Source organism: Chinchilla lanigera, unplaced genomic scaffold (assembly GCF_000276665.1).
Source record: "Chinchilla lanigera isolate Chin_1 unplaced genomic scaffold, ChiLan1.0 scaffold00009, whole genome shotgun sequence".
NCBI classification, from domain to species: Eukaryota; Metazoa; Chordata; class Mammalia; order Rodentia; family Chinchillidae; genus Chinchilla; species Chinchilla lanigera.
The window spans coordinates 18,072,455-18,087,511 of NW_004955410.1; the positions used below are offsets into that span (position 1 = coordinate 18,072,455).

At 33.5% G+C, this 15,057-nt stretch overlaps 1 protein-coding gene across 7 annotated transcripts in view; it reads right to left on the reverse strand.

Annotated features, from left to right (window-relative positions):
- The window catches only part of Dgkb (diacylglycerol kinase, beta 90kDa), a 627,035-nt gene that overhangs the window by 395,080 nt on the left and 216,898 nt on the right, over window positions 1–15,057 (reverse strand). For 4 of the 7 annotated variants that reach the window (XM_005377328.2, XM_013510618.1, XM_013510620.1 and 1 more), the window contains 2 exons: window positions 13,442–13,477; window positions 4,967–5,083 (listed from right to left, as the gene is read on the reverse strand). In XM_005377328.2, coding sequence (XP_005377385.1) covers window positions 4,967–5,083; window positions 13,442–13,477 — 153 coding nt within the window. The remainder of the gene's footprint in view (window positions 1–4,966; window positions 5,084–13,441; window positions 13,478–15,057) is intronic. The other 3 variants (XM_013510621.1, XM_013510619.1, XM_013510623.1) reach the window with 2 other exon arrangements.

A 15,057-nucleotide genomic window follows, 5' to 3' on the forward strand; every position in this document is an offset into this window, starting at 1 on the left:
CTTGACACAAATAATTAAAAATAGAGAGACTTTTCCTTTTTCTAAAAATTATGTAGCTAATTCAACCCTCTAGTATTAAGCTGAGCTATTTTACATTAATTTGTTTTTGAACTTAGGTTCCAGGAATTCTTAAGGCAGGGTTATTCCTTCCCTGTAAAGTATCATTAAATGCTTAATGAAACAATTGGAAATAATAATTTCATCATGCCAGGCTCTTCTTTCTGGCTTATTTAAATAATTTAAAAATATTTTATTAACATATTTCCTTCCAACACTGAAATGAAATGTTCTTTTTTCTAATGAATATAGTCAATGGGTAATATAACAATCATTACATAAATGAAGTTGAGTAAAATATTCTTAATTTTTCTACTCTCATCCAATTAGTTCTCATCCACACGAATCATGGTGTCTGCCTCTGTTTTACTTTTTTTTGGTAATGAGCACAAGGATTCTTCTTTCTCCATTTGCCTCTGAGTCTGCTGGGACAATGACAAGCTAGAGCAACTTTGGAAGTACCTTTCTGAATCTTTTCGCCTGAGCCAAATGTGCTCAGCCAATTAATGTGTATCAAGTGGTAATTATATTTAAGTCATTGTACTCCTAGCATTTCATGTGTGTCCCTCTTGTTAAAAGCTAAATTGACGAAACACCAAAAAGTACTATACACAAAGACTAGTTTTCAATTTATTTTTCTTCCTTGTACAAAATGGAGATTCTTAAATTTATTATAGGCAAAAAATAATGATAACATACGTACATTTCAGTGGATTATGAGCTTAATGTATACTGTTACCTCCTGTTTTTAAACAGAGGTGAGAATCTTAAAATTTTTTTAATGAAGTATTAGATCTGCACCCAAATACTCATTAGGATGATTTTCCTTTTTCTTTAAACTCAACATTTGGCTTGTCACTTATGTGACTTTGCATATAAATTCACACTGAGTTCAATATTTGGAATTGCCTTGAAAATACATTTAGTAATGTATTACAGAGGTATTTATTTATTGGAATATCTAAAAGCATCATTGTAAGAAAGATATGAATTCAAGTTCAATAACAATTGTGACATAATTGCATATTATTATGAACAAATAAATGTCTCACTAAAATATAGTCTACAGAGTATCTTAAAATAAAATGCAAAATTGAGTAATATGTTTAGGGTAGTTCGATGCAGAAAGAAATCAAATGGATTAGAAAAATAGAAGTAAATTAAAGCACTTAGAAGAATGAAGATATTTCAATTAACACTTATTCCTTTCCGTGTCGCCTTGCCACAAACCAGGCTTATAAAATATGGTGATATAAAATATAATGTGGCCCTTCTAGATGACAGCAATTTCATCCTCTCACTTGCCTGGGGCCAATCAAATTGCCAATGTCCCTGCGTCCTCAATTTCTTACAAACTCTATATCCAAGACTTTAACATATTCTTTTATGTTCTCAAACCCTTTCTCCCCTCTACAGCTCCTTCCTGACAAACCTCCATCATGTAAACCCTACATAACTGTGACACTGTAGGTATCTCACTGGAGCTAACCTTGTGAAACGTAATTCTAACCATGTCATTCCTCTGTTTAACCTTCCACCAGTGACGCTTCGTCTCACTTACACTGAAAGTCAAAATTCTCATGCAAACTTTCTGGGATTTATAGCAGCCAGCCTCTGTTATTTATCTAAAATACTCTCTGCTGCTTGCTGTCTTATTCATTCTACTCTGATCACAGGGCTCGTGCTGCTCCTAGAATTTGCTGGACACACCCTTGCCTTAAAGCTTAGAGCTGCTCATTTCCCATGAACACACAAGGTCAGCTGCACTGACTGTGTCCCCAAATAGCACCTTCATGTCTGTCTCACTCAGTTTTGGGAGGGTAGAACTCTCGGAATTGTGATTATTTTCTTCATTCCATTCTTACATATTGTATCACCTAACATATGTATAGAGAGACAGTCAATAGGCTGATGCAATAGCTAAAAAAATGGAACGAAACTGTGTACCTAAGTAGTTAGAACAATAATGATGAACTTTATGAAAGAATTAGTATGGCTGAAGTACTGAGTGAGAAAAGGACATACATATACACACATTAATCAGAGAATGTAAATGCATGTGTAGAAGTACTGTACATTTAAGTATGCTATGTGCTTGTTTAGTTTACAATCTTGACAATTAAGAAATAAAATACTAAGGAGTAAGAAAATGATAGGGAGAAGCAACTGTATGGGAGGAGAGACATTTAGAATTTTAGGGACTTGGTATGAAGGTCCCCTTTCTTCTTGAGTGTAAAGCATTTCAAAGTAGATTCATTAGTTCTCCGGTGACTTTGTAATTTGGAAATTTCAGAGTATTAGGTACAAAGTAACGTGAATATAAAAGAGTTTGGAGCACTGTTCCAGGTTTCCTTATTTGTCCACACATGAGATAATCACCTGTACTTTCATATCTCTTGCATGTTAAAAAATTATATTTTCAGTGACATTTGGTCATATGTCTCATGTGTAAACCCACCGTGGAGCTGATGACAGAGACAGAGTGACTCACCACTGCTGTTTGAAGTCCCCTGGGATTTGGGTTAATTAATGAGACTCATCCTAAGGTTATACATGATCTATTACTTCCTCTAATTAGAAATAATAATCCTGATCATTATACTGGTTAGCTGGAAAGAAGTAAGATGAATGTGCTTAGCTATGATTAATAGTCTTCTTTAAGGAGTGTACATCTCTTCTGTCACTGACTTTTATGCAAACTGGACTGCAACTCCATGCTCCTTCAGGATACATATTTTCAAAACTCATAGGAAAATTAATTTTGCAGTAGATATTTTTACTTTTCTGGATTAAGAGAATATCCATTTTATCATTTTAAAATTGATAGCCACAACAGAAACATTTTTCTTTTATTTTGCATGAAACATACATTTATTGGAATATAAATATATTTATATAAATATAAGTATTTATTGGAATATAAATATATTTATATAAGTATAAATTCCAAGGCATTTATTCTTTTGCCTTTTTTCATTTTCTCTAAAACTATGTAAATATGTATAGATATGAAACAGACATTTGTACATCCCATACAAAATTTTTCAAACTCCACAACTATAAATAAAAAGTATAGTATTACCTGCTTTCTATTGTTTTCTTGGGGCTGATGTCTGCAATTATCCTGTCAAAAACTTTTGTTGACAAAAAAATTATGAGAAGTATGAGAGTTATGTGTTTAGAAAGATTCATTCATCCACAGAAGGTTAATTGTGTATGATTTTTAATGTGGTATGTCTGTTTCAAGCTTTTAAAAGTCTGTAAGAATCCTTTAGCTTGGTTTTGAAAATGGAAAACTTGAGATATGATTACTTAAATCTTAAGCAGCTGAAAAAACAGAAATTCTGATAAAAATGATTCTTATCTCAAAGCCTGATACAATATAAAATGCATGGAAGATAAAAAAATGAAGTCCTAAATTTAACAATTATATACAGACACCCAGAGAGGCAGACCGCGTTGGAGTAAAACACATAAACTCTGAGTCAGACCTCCCTCCTTCGGTTTTGTGCTTTACCTCTGACAGCCAGTGTGGATGTGGAGAAACTACTGAACTTCCAAACACCAATATGATAATTTTGAAAATGGCGAGAGTAATGGTGGCATTGAACTCATGTTTATTGAGATAATTAGAAAGGTTAATATGTTTAACAATTTACTATAGTAAAAAATTGCACAATTTTTTTAAAGAGAAAAAAATAACAACAACAAAAAAAATGAAGACAAAAGCAAAATACTACGAAAACAATAAAAATGATGACAAATTATACATGCTTTCTTTCCAGGGTGAGAAATATGTGCCTAGCCACATGTAAAATACACCTGGATTTCACATTTGGATTTCCTTTCATTAATGTCATTGCAGAAAGTCAGAGTGACTAAAAAAGTCTAAACTAATTAATATGGTAATTAGAGCATTAAATTTAAATGTTGAGTTGTTTTAATAAAAATGTCATAAGACCACATAATCATAATTTGGTCTTTCTATTAAAATTTGCATAGATTTCATATTTGAGACCTTCAATGAATTTGCTAAACATGATTTCCCAAAATTACATCCTAATTTAATCTTTAGTAAATAAAGTATATACTCTCAAATATGATTATTTTATAACTTGGAATTATGTTTTACATTTGAGTTTAATAATTCATTGAAGTAAATAACTTTACAATTTTATGGATTATGCAACTTTTTGACTGTGTACATTTTGGAGTTGGAAATACAGACAAAGAGAAATTACATTTATTCTATAAATTACCTTAAAATGTAGATGAAAAAAGTCATTTTGATGTCAGAGTTCATCAGAGTAATTTATATGCTTCAAATGCACTTAATGCTTTTCAAGTACTTGAATCTGTTAGACTAGAAACATAGATTGGGCTTGTATTTTATGTAAAACTTTTAAAGATTTGGATAAATTTGAAGGAATTCTTTATTTTAATGATTTTTATAGTAAAAATATCCACACAAATAGATTTCATTTCCTTCTTTTTTGAGACACAATTTAACAATGAAAATATCTTTTCACAATTATACCTTACAAATGTGTATGTGTGTGTCTGTGTGTCTAACTACATGGAGAGAAATAGAGCATTAACAATCAACACAAATGTTTATAAGCATGGATATTTAGTAGTAATTTGCAAAAACTTTCAGATTGACAAAAAACATCTTGCCAACTTCAGTTTAAGTGGAGATAACATCATAAATGATGAATCTAACCAGAATGTCATTCTGTCAATCAACCATAATCCTGACATCTTGATAAATTAATAAGAATGTTCCCAAAGTGGCCTAGGGAGCTAATAAAAATGTTACATACACGTGCTGATAATTGAACACACGCCCTTCTCAGAGCCGAAAGTAACAACTACAGAAGACATTCTAATGAAGGTCCCCCAGCCACACCTGCAGGCCCTGTCCGTCCACGGTCACAGAGTTGGCTCTCTGCATTGAGTTCCTGCTGGTCACTTTGTTCGGCGGCTGTGAGGCGCTCTTTTCCTTTTTCACCGTTGCCTGTCTTTCCTGTAATAAAAATAACCTTTTCAAAAATGTTTACTAAATATGAAAACTTACCAGTGATACAAGAAAATGGTTTTTCTAAAAGGGGAAATGAATAGTAAGAGTTTCCTTGCTACAAACTGTGTCCAACTTCCTATTTGTGGTGCCTAAAGAACTGTAGCTTTCCGTGGCTCAATGCAGATGATAGCTGAGTGACCACAGTGTCAATTACACGATGTGAATGAAAGCCAAAGTATGATTACCCCTACGTGCCCAATCACAATTCTTTATGGAAAGTTATTAGGGATCACTAAAATTGTTTATTTTTGTAAACAATGGGTCAGATACATAAAATAGAATCAAAATTTACCTATTTGGGTAGTACTAAGCATCATGCTTAGAAGTACCTGCATATTGAAAATGAATTCCAATTGTCTGATGGATTCTGAAGCTACCATTTACATCAGAGATGGCATAGAGAAAAAAACTCACATTCACCTGCAGCTAATTCTTTTACCTCAGATATATGTGTGTTTGCGTGTGTGTGGGGGGGGGGTTAGAGGTTGTCTGCTTCTGTTTTCTATTTTCTCTCTATTCACTCCTTCAATCCAACCCAATCAACTTTATCACCTGCTTTTATTGAAATCTCCGTATTCCTTTTCTGTGCCATATTTAATACCTGGCCTGTCTCTCAACCATTACTTTTAAAAGTAAAAATGTCTTTCTCTTCACTCTCTTCTCACTTCGCCTGCTGCTTCCTCATGGCCTCTTTTGTGCCTTCCTTCTCCAGGTTTGCAATCTCTAAGATGTGTCTTCTTCCTTAGACAAAACTCTCATCCACTCTTACTTCCTCCAACTTCACCTGCCCAGTCATCAATTTCAATTTTTTTAAAGTTTTCTTCTGTTATGGCCCAGATCTACAGTGCCCTCCAATGCTCTCATGCACTCGGGGATGGTGGTTTGGGAAGGTGGCTGGATCACAGCACACTATTCTCATCAGCGGATTCATCCCCTAAGGAGCTCAGCCACTGAGTGTGCTGATAGCAGTGTGGTCTGATTAGAGATGGGTCTTTTCAGGCGTGCCCTGGAAGGGTGCAGCTCCATCCCAGGCTCCTCCCTTCTCTCTCTGCTTCCTGCCCACTGTGATCTGAGCAGATTTCCCCCCAGATCCTTCTACCATGCCCTTCCCGTCTTGGAGCCAAACAGCTATGGACTGAATCCTCTGAAAATGCAGACCCAACTAAATCTCTTCTCTTTGGAATTGTGGAAGTCAGTTACTGTGTCTCAGCAACAAGGAAAGTGACACAGACACTTCTACATACATAATTCCTGTTCACACCTCAGCTTTGAAGTTCAGTTAATGAAGACAACAAATGCCTTTTCTATCTTTTCACTTGAGTGTCTAAAAGACCTATCAGGGCTAGGATCACTATTCACCAACTCCATGACTTCATGGCTTCACTGAGCATTGTTGTCTTTTTGCCCGGATTATTGTGACCTCCTCCCATGGGATCCGTCTCTTTCTTTATCTCACTGCTGTCAATTTGCAACAGAATGGCACAAGCATCCCTTTGTACTCCATTCCGGTTCCGAGGGCCTCTTCACTACTTCTTGATCATAATTTTGTTCTTAGCTCCGGGTTTTTGAGGTCATTCTGCATTCTGCTGGGAAATTAGCCCCTGTATATTTGTTGGGCTTGGTCCTGACATCAGGTCTCTAGTCAAATTCAGAAAGGTTTCTCTATTCTTTATTCTCTTTTAAAAAACAATTATTGTAACCTGAAATGTTATTTGATCTCTTTAATGCCACTCTTCCCTGTTTTATTTGAAGTTCCATAAAAGAAAGGACTTTCCTAAATCGGAGCTTGAGTAAAGTCAGTATTAATAAATGAAGGAATGAAACTTCACATTCATGAGTCCATTTTTCAGAAGTGCTTAATGCACTGTGTTTAGGATTCTTGGACTACAACTAGGATTCACCTGAAAAATGTTGCTGACTGATGATTAAGTCACAGGTACTTAAGTGTTTTATGCAACATGATTCCTGACACTTATTCAGAATGTTTAGTCTTATTTGTTGTTAGACTATCACTTCAAATTAATGTAATCTAAGAGGATCTTTTAACTAGCTTTAAGATAGAAAATTTTCAGATATATGAGGGCTAGTTGGATAAGAAATTTTTGAGCAAAGTAAATGTTAATCATTGTAGCTAATTTTGTTTTTTCATGGCCCAAAAAGCACTGGATAACTTATGTATGTGGCTGAAACATGAGTGGTGTAATATTATTCCTGATGTTAAAATTCTTTAGAATCTGATGTATTTTTACATAAGCATAATTTCTGGCAAAAATATTGATCCTTTAAAGAAAGCAACACATATAAGTGAATTTTAGGATGGGATATGAAAGCCGCAAACCTGAAGTGAGTCACATTTGTGCTACATAAATATTATGTAACCTAGAGACTTTACTCTTAAAGCAAAATAGAAATAAAGTAATTTGTTTCTGAAATTTGTGTAAGGTATAGTACAAGTAAAAAAAAAATCCATAAAGTCCTTAATATTTTGTTGGTATTACAGCCTGTACTTGATAAATGAAAATTATTATGAAAAGTATAAAATTAGGTTCCCTACTTGGGTGCTCATTTATTCTACCATTATGCAAACTATTTATTTATTTCCAAATGTATAAACATGAAAAATTTCACTAGTTGCATTAGGCCTATGATCAAAGAAGCAAGGCTTACTGCTTATCTTTAAAAATGCCCAGCTGGTGTTGAGTTAAAAAATACAATACTGTTGGTAAGTGCAGAAATAGTTTAAGCCATCATTCTTTAATATCAGTATATAAAATAGGAGATCAATACACTGATAAAAGTGTACAGTAGGAAAGATACACTTTAATGCAATTATTCTGGCATGTTGTCTATTAATTATTATTTAGCATTGTATTACTAAAATGCTTAGGTTAGAAGACTTAAAATGTAATTTAGTTAATCACATTGGATCTAGGTCTTTGTATCTAATTATGTATATAAGAAATACTAAAATTTACAACATATTGTATAAACGTATATTTAGAAAAGGCAACTAAGTCTTTTTAGCCTTAATGTATTCTTGACCACACATAGAGTTAGGCAATTTCTGTGTGGTAAGAACTTCCAGCTACAAGAGACACCAGCTGATAACAGGTTTCTTGCCCTTTCATGGATGTATCCTTCCGACCAAACTAGGGGAAGACTAAATAAAAGCCTCACAGTACACAACCATAAAAACAACACAAATTTTTTAAATCCTAAAGTGAATTTTAGATTGATGAGATTTACGTTTGAAATGTAGAATAATCATGGAAGATTAATATTTTAAACATATTTGAGACATAGAGGAAGGCACAAGGGCACAACTAAGGGTACTCACAGCAAAGGGCCCCAGAATTGCTGCAGAAGGTGACGAATGATGGGACAAGTGTGTGATGTCGGCGGCGGGGGGGGAGTATTCCGAGGATTAGTGGCAGTGTGGCCTTAACCATAATATTTTCAAACGTGAATTAAGCATTTATTGTACTTCATCATAACATATATGAGAAAAATATATTTAGTAAATTAATTTTAAAAAGCTCAACGTATAAAGTTTTATGTATATTTTGTCACATATTCTAGCTATTTCTAAAACAGTCAACATTCATTTAAACAAACGCATATGTCAAAGTAACCAACTGATTTCTTTGTTTTGGAGAAAAATGCCGACAGGTAGTATTTCTGGAAATAATCAAAGCTGAAAACTTAAAAACAGGAAAGAGTCATAATAATTTAATTTTTCCAGAGTTTTCTTATTACTATACTCACTTGTTTTGTGTTTATTTCCAATTTGAATATAAACACACCTGAGATATTCATTATATTTTATTTAACCTACATATACCAACAGGAGGATAGTTAGGTATGGTGTCATATACCCATTAAGGGAAATATTTACTACATTTTTTTCATATCAGGAATAAAGAAGACAAGTAAGTAATTCATTTGTCATCTTTGAGAAATCTGCTATCCTCAACAATTTCACTAGCTTGTTTGTGTGGTTAATTTACCCTGACTGGTGAAACTCTATTATGATACTTGAAAGAGTTAATTCCCAATGTGAAAGTTATTAAAAAGTTTGAGAAGAAAAATCTTCAACCTTATTTTACATCATCGTTCAGGATAAAATTGTTCTGTGAATAATAGGGGCGATATTCACCATTTAACCTTCAGTTTCTTTTTTAAATTTTGGGCTCTAAACCACCAAATAAATTACATTGTTATAATTAAGGGAAATTTCCTTCTGCCAGATAAATTATCCTAGATATAAAGAGTTGGAAAATTGTTGCTTTAATCAATAGAAATTATTCAAACACTGAAAGAAACTACTGCAAGTAAAAGAATCATGAAAGAATATGAAACATTTAACTACAAAATATAAAATGTACTTATTGATATTTGAGCATTTTCAAATATCAGCCATTTTTGTTTGCTACGCAGACATTTTAAACACAGAATGCAATGTTTTGTGATCCCTGGATTCTACAAGTAGCACAACAGATCTTAACTGGGGAATGTATTGTATTAGAATTCCAAAAGCATAATCATCATAATAAACAGAGAAGAAAAGCCAGAGAGACCATTCACAGAAAACAGAAAGATGAAATAAACGAAATGAAAAAAGGCCTTACTTTAAATATATGTTCTAAAAAAAATCTTTTTCTACACCATGCTGATTCTCAGAGGTAGAGTTTTGTACACCGGTGAAAACCGCTTTCTCTGAGCAGTTGTTTACCACAATACTTAAGCCTGCTGCTATCGACCACTGGAAAACTACAAGCAGCAAGTGATGATTACCACAGCCATAGGATTTTCTCCTTTTTTGTCCAATCTCAGCATGACAGACAGACAGCAGTAAAGCACTTGGAATGGGACAGAGCTACATAAGCGAGTCTTTGCTGCCAACAGCATCTGTCATTTGAATCCTGGAACTTGTTCTCTCAGCCACCACACAGTCAGTCTGGGCGAAAGTATAGGCCTTTCTGCCACTTGACCATGATTGCAAGAATCTCCAGGAAAGTGCAGACTCTTAACCAAGGTATCGCATGCATGGCCATAGCATTTAGGGTCTCTCCTCAATATTCTCTGCAGCTCATGAAAGTTAAGAACTCTGAGACACCAACTTGGTGTACACTTAATTAGCGTGCACTTAATTGCAGATTTGAACATTTTACTGCCTACAGGAAACAATTTAATTTGGAAAGGACAAAAGCTCTGAAACATGGAAGTTGCAGCAAAATTGCTAACTAGATAAGTAGCCTTCACTATAAAAATATTTTAAATATACATCACATAAGTATAGTAAGGGATATAATAGTAAGACTATTGATTTCCATTTTTAAAAACTTTAAATAGGTATTTATTAAAACAAAAAGAAATAACTTGGAGTGGAGGCAAAAATATGGGCTTAGAATTCAAATCACAAAATAAATGGTGTTTTCCTACTTTGTAAATTTGGGCTAATTATTTACTATCTTTCAGTCACTATCTGTTTCACCTATCACATGAGAAGTTTGGGGTAAGAACTAATTGGGAAAATGTAGATAACAGCACTGGCATGAAATAGGTACTCAGCCAATGGTAGTAATTTTTAAAACATAAATGTTTATTGTATTTTATCAATAAATTCATCAGTTAGTACCAGGTTGTAGAACTAAATGACAAATGTGTGATTGATTGACTGATTGGTACAGAGAATCAAACCGAGATCCTTGTCCTTGCCAGGCAGAGACTTGTGCCACTAAGCTACATCCTTGGCCCAAATGCTGTAAAAAAGTTCTTCATTTACTTTGTCCACTCCTCCCCGAAAGTTAGAGTTAGGCTTGTGTTGCTATTGATCCTGTCCTTGGAAGATAAAAAGCAACAAAGCAAACCAAAATGAAGCCTTGCCCTAAAAAACCTGGCAGTGCTACTCATTTACTAACGCATACACACATTATGTGATGTTACCCATATGTTCTGATTCTTTCATCACACATGATAGGCATATTTTCACGTAGGATAATTTTATTTTGTGCAAAGGCTACCAAATTTCTGTGAAAGACAACCTGGTTGGAGAGGATGAAATTTAAGAATGAGTCTATGTCAAAACTGTAACTTAATTTTGGTTGTGTCCCAGTATATGGCAGCACAATTCCAAAATAATATATGTTGTGTGTATATTATATATATATATAATTGCATATATTTAATTATACATGGAGGCAGACTTTGTAGACCCCCTTCAACTCTAGTCACACATAGCATTGTAAAGAGCACTGACTGTGAGTGAGAGTAACAGGATTTTAAAAGGGAGGAGGCAGCTTTCTTGTGTGAGATACCCATGCTCATCCCTATGGGTTCAGCGAAGTGTTCAATGTAGTGATTTCTGGGTAGCCCTTAATCTGTTTCTGCCAGTTCCATTTGCTAGGGTATCTGTGTCATTTAATTATGATACTGTTTAATTATGAGTATGTAATGAAAGATTAATTGTAACAAAAATAATTTGTACTTTGGAAAGAGACAATGATTTAAAAAAACTATACATATGTGTGTGCTCATTCAAGTTTAGGCACAAATATGATTTCACAATTAACAGAAAAGTAAAGTTTATTGTTACACTCAATTGCTTCACAGTTTTTTGTATTGTAACTGGTTCTCAGATGTCCTGGAGATTTTATTATACTTGAAAAACTTGAGTCTGAGCATCACGGTGAGAAGACTAGAAAGGTGATGTACCACATTCAACTAGAGAAGATGCTTCACAGAAAAGCCCTTGAGCTTATACTAGATGGGAAGCTGAGGATCACGCATTTACATACTCTAAACTAAGGTTTAACCTCTTTATATATATTTCTATGTTTGCCCACAGATATTTTAGCCTCATTACAATTAAGCATAGGGTAACTGTTCCTGATGATGGAATGTAAGTTTCCCAGCTTGAGAGGGTGTATAGGTGCATTCACACACTCTTATCATGCATATATACACACCTGGGTTTAAGAAAATTTTGAGCAATATATGTAAAAAACTGACATAGTGATTTTGAGGAATAGTAGAAATGCTGAATTAATGTAAATCAATATATCTTGCCAGAAAATAAGTAACATAGAGGCACTTTTGAAAATTTTATATCAGTAAAGCATGGTTTAAAGCATAATAAATGCACAAATAGCAATTCTGGTATTTCTTCAATCTTAATGAAATTATACAGTTAAATATGGGAGACGTTTGGAGAGCATCAAAGCTGAAGGGAGAAATTTATTTGTCAAAACCAATGGCTCTTCACATGATGGGCTGAGAACAGGAGCAAAAATAGTCAAGAGGTTGGTGATACGAACAAAGCTCATTGCACACTTAAATAATTAAATAAATAATCACCTTTCCTATATTTTACCACATAGTTTTAAAAATTTATTTTATAATCAGAATAGTATCAACTCATTTAAAGAACACACAAAAAAAGAAATTTATTTGTAATTTATTCACACAATCTATACTGATTAGAAAACTAGTCCTTTATGGGGAGAGGAGAATATTTTACTTTGTGCAAATTATGTCATCTGGTAATTAAGTTCATCTGTTTCTGAGGTATACAAATAAAAATATTTTTGCAAAAAGGCAGATTCAAGTCTACGGCAAACAGTAGTATTTGGGTATTTCTTAGAGAGATAATAACAACCGAATAAAAAATATTGTTACAGAACACTGTGCAGGATTTGCTTCACTAATGCAGAGGTAAAGCAAGCATCTTACTAAAACTAAGTGTTATGACAAAGCTTATATTTATTTTCAAAATGGGAGAAATTTATTCTGTGACTATATTTTATTTCAATGACTTTTCATGCAATATGATGTACTATATGATTAATGTAGATGTACTCTTTTTAAAGTAACAGACACCTCAGAATGAGCAAGATTTTCTCCACAAACTATTATTAATATCTACATTTTGAAACTCTAAGGGATTGACTTCTTTTGAATTTGCCTACAATATATTTATATTTTAACATAAAAATAGGAATGATTCTATGCTATACACTGATCAAAACTCTTTGCAAATTAACCTGTAGTTTTCTCTGCATAAATTTTGTTACATAATTTTTGTGTTTCTAATTTTTATAATAAATTTAGATTTGAAAGTGTGAAGTCTGTCTCATTACTGAAGATCTAAAGAAATTAAGTTATAAATATCAGAACATGGAAAAGATGTAAAATTAATATTCGTATGTCAATCATATAGTACAACACATTTATAATGACAATATGTGTTTAATGAACTACCATTGCAAGTGTGAAAACTTTTGTTTGTTTGTTTTGCTTACGCACCTCAGGAACTGAAACTCCTGAAGTGGGCAGATTCTGCTGAAAAAGAGAAGTTCATATTAAATCTGAAAAACCAAATGTCAAGCTGAAAACAAAATAGCAACGAAGTCTGTTACATCAGTATAATTTTTAAAATAAACGAATAATTTAAAATACATTTCCTTGCTCTAATATGTTCTATGGGCTAAATAAATGAATGTAATTTCACTTAATAAGAAATCCTCTAATGCTAAGTAGGTTTGGTTGTGAAATTATTTATCCAAAATACAATTTCTTCTGTTCAAAGTGTACTGATAAACATTCCTGGCTAACTTACACAGCTCTCTGCAGCCTGCATTCGTTACATTTGTATTTTGGCAGAATTCATTTTCCAGTTCCATTTATCCTTCATACCCACTTCCCACTAAATTTTAAGGTTTCCTTTTATTCTTTCTACTATTCTGTTTTCCAATCTAACTCCCAGTCGCTCCTAAAATAGTAAGTTTCTTTTGGATATAATCATAATGCATGGTATTGACTTTATTTCATTATACCCTGGAAATGAGAAAAAAATGTCCATTAGTATCAGTAAAAATAAAACATAATTAGATAAGTAATAAGATTTTAATTTGAGAGCAATTTTAAAAGAAGTGGTGAAATACACTGACCACCATTTTCATGACTGTATATCTTCAATTATCTACCATTATCACCCTCTTTCTGAGTCACACTGGAAAGGATGCGTGTGTGTGTGTGTGTGTGTGTGTGTGTGTGTGCACGTGTGTTCACATGTGCATAGGAAAAGAGAGAACAGTATATTAAATTCCAACAGCCCACATTTTGTGGAAATTAGAACATAAAAGAAAAATTTTCAAGAATATTTGAAAAATCACACACATAATTCTCGATAAAATTTTCCAATGATTTTTTTTTTTTGTATTGGAAATCAAACCCAAGACCTCGCACTTGCCAGGCAGGTGCTGATGCCACTGAGCTATATCTCTGCTCCAAAGATGTATGAACCATGATGAAGATGAGTAACAAAGTTGGATGAAAAGCCAGACACTCCTTAGATATTTGTGTGTTCCTGAACAAGAGAGTGCCACAGTATACACTTTCTTCCACAAAAGCAAGCTGGGTGAAAAAGGATCCTGGCAGATGTTAGCTCTGAAGATGAGAACAAAAAGTCTCAGAGCACAGATATTTTAATCCCATACCCTTTATAACTTCAGGAAAGTAGCAGGAGCCAAAGGAATAAATAAAGGAATACTACAGCTGAGGTAGTTACAACTTTAGACACCCTCACATTTGCACAGGATAGGGACAGACCTGAAGAATCCAATGCATTTAAAAAGTAACAGAGAAGGAGAAGTTGCCTCTCGCACCCTGAGAGATAATCAACGCTTTCAGGAATACAACTATTTAAAAATGTATCTGTATAGTATAACTTTACTGCAGCTGCAAATTTATAATCCGAAGAAGTGATTATCACATTGACAGGAGAATCACAGAAATAATTGTTCTTTTTGAAGTTTTTTTGAAGATGCATTGACAATAGGCTTTGTAAAGATGTCACTGAAAACTTTCTCATTTGAATGATATGCCTAACTTCTTAGTACAAGCCAGTCCATATAAGAGCT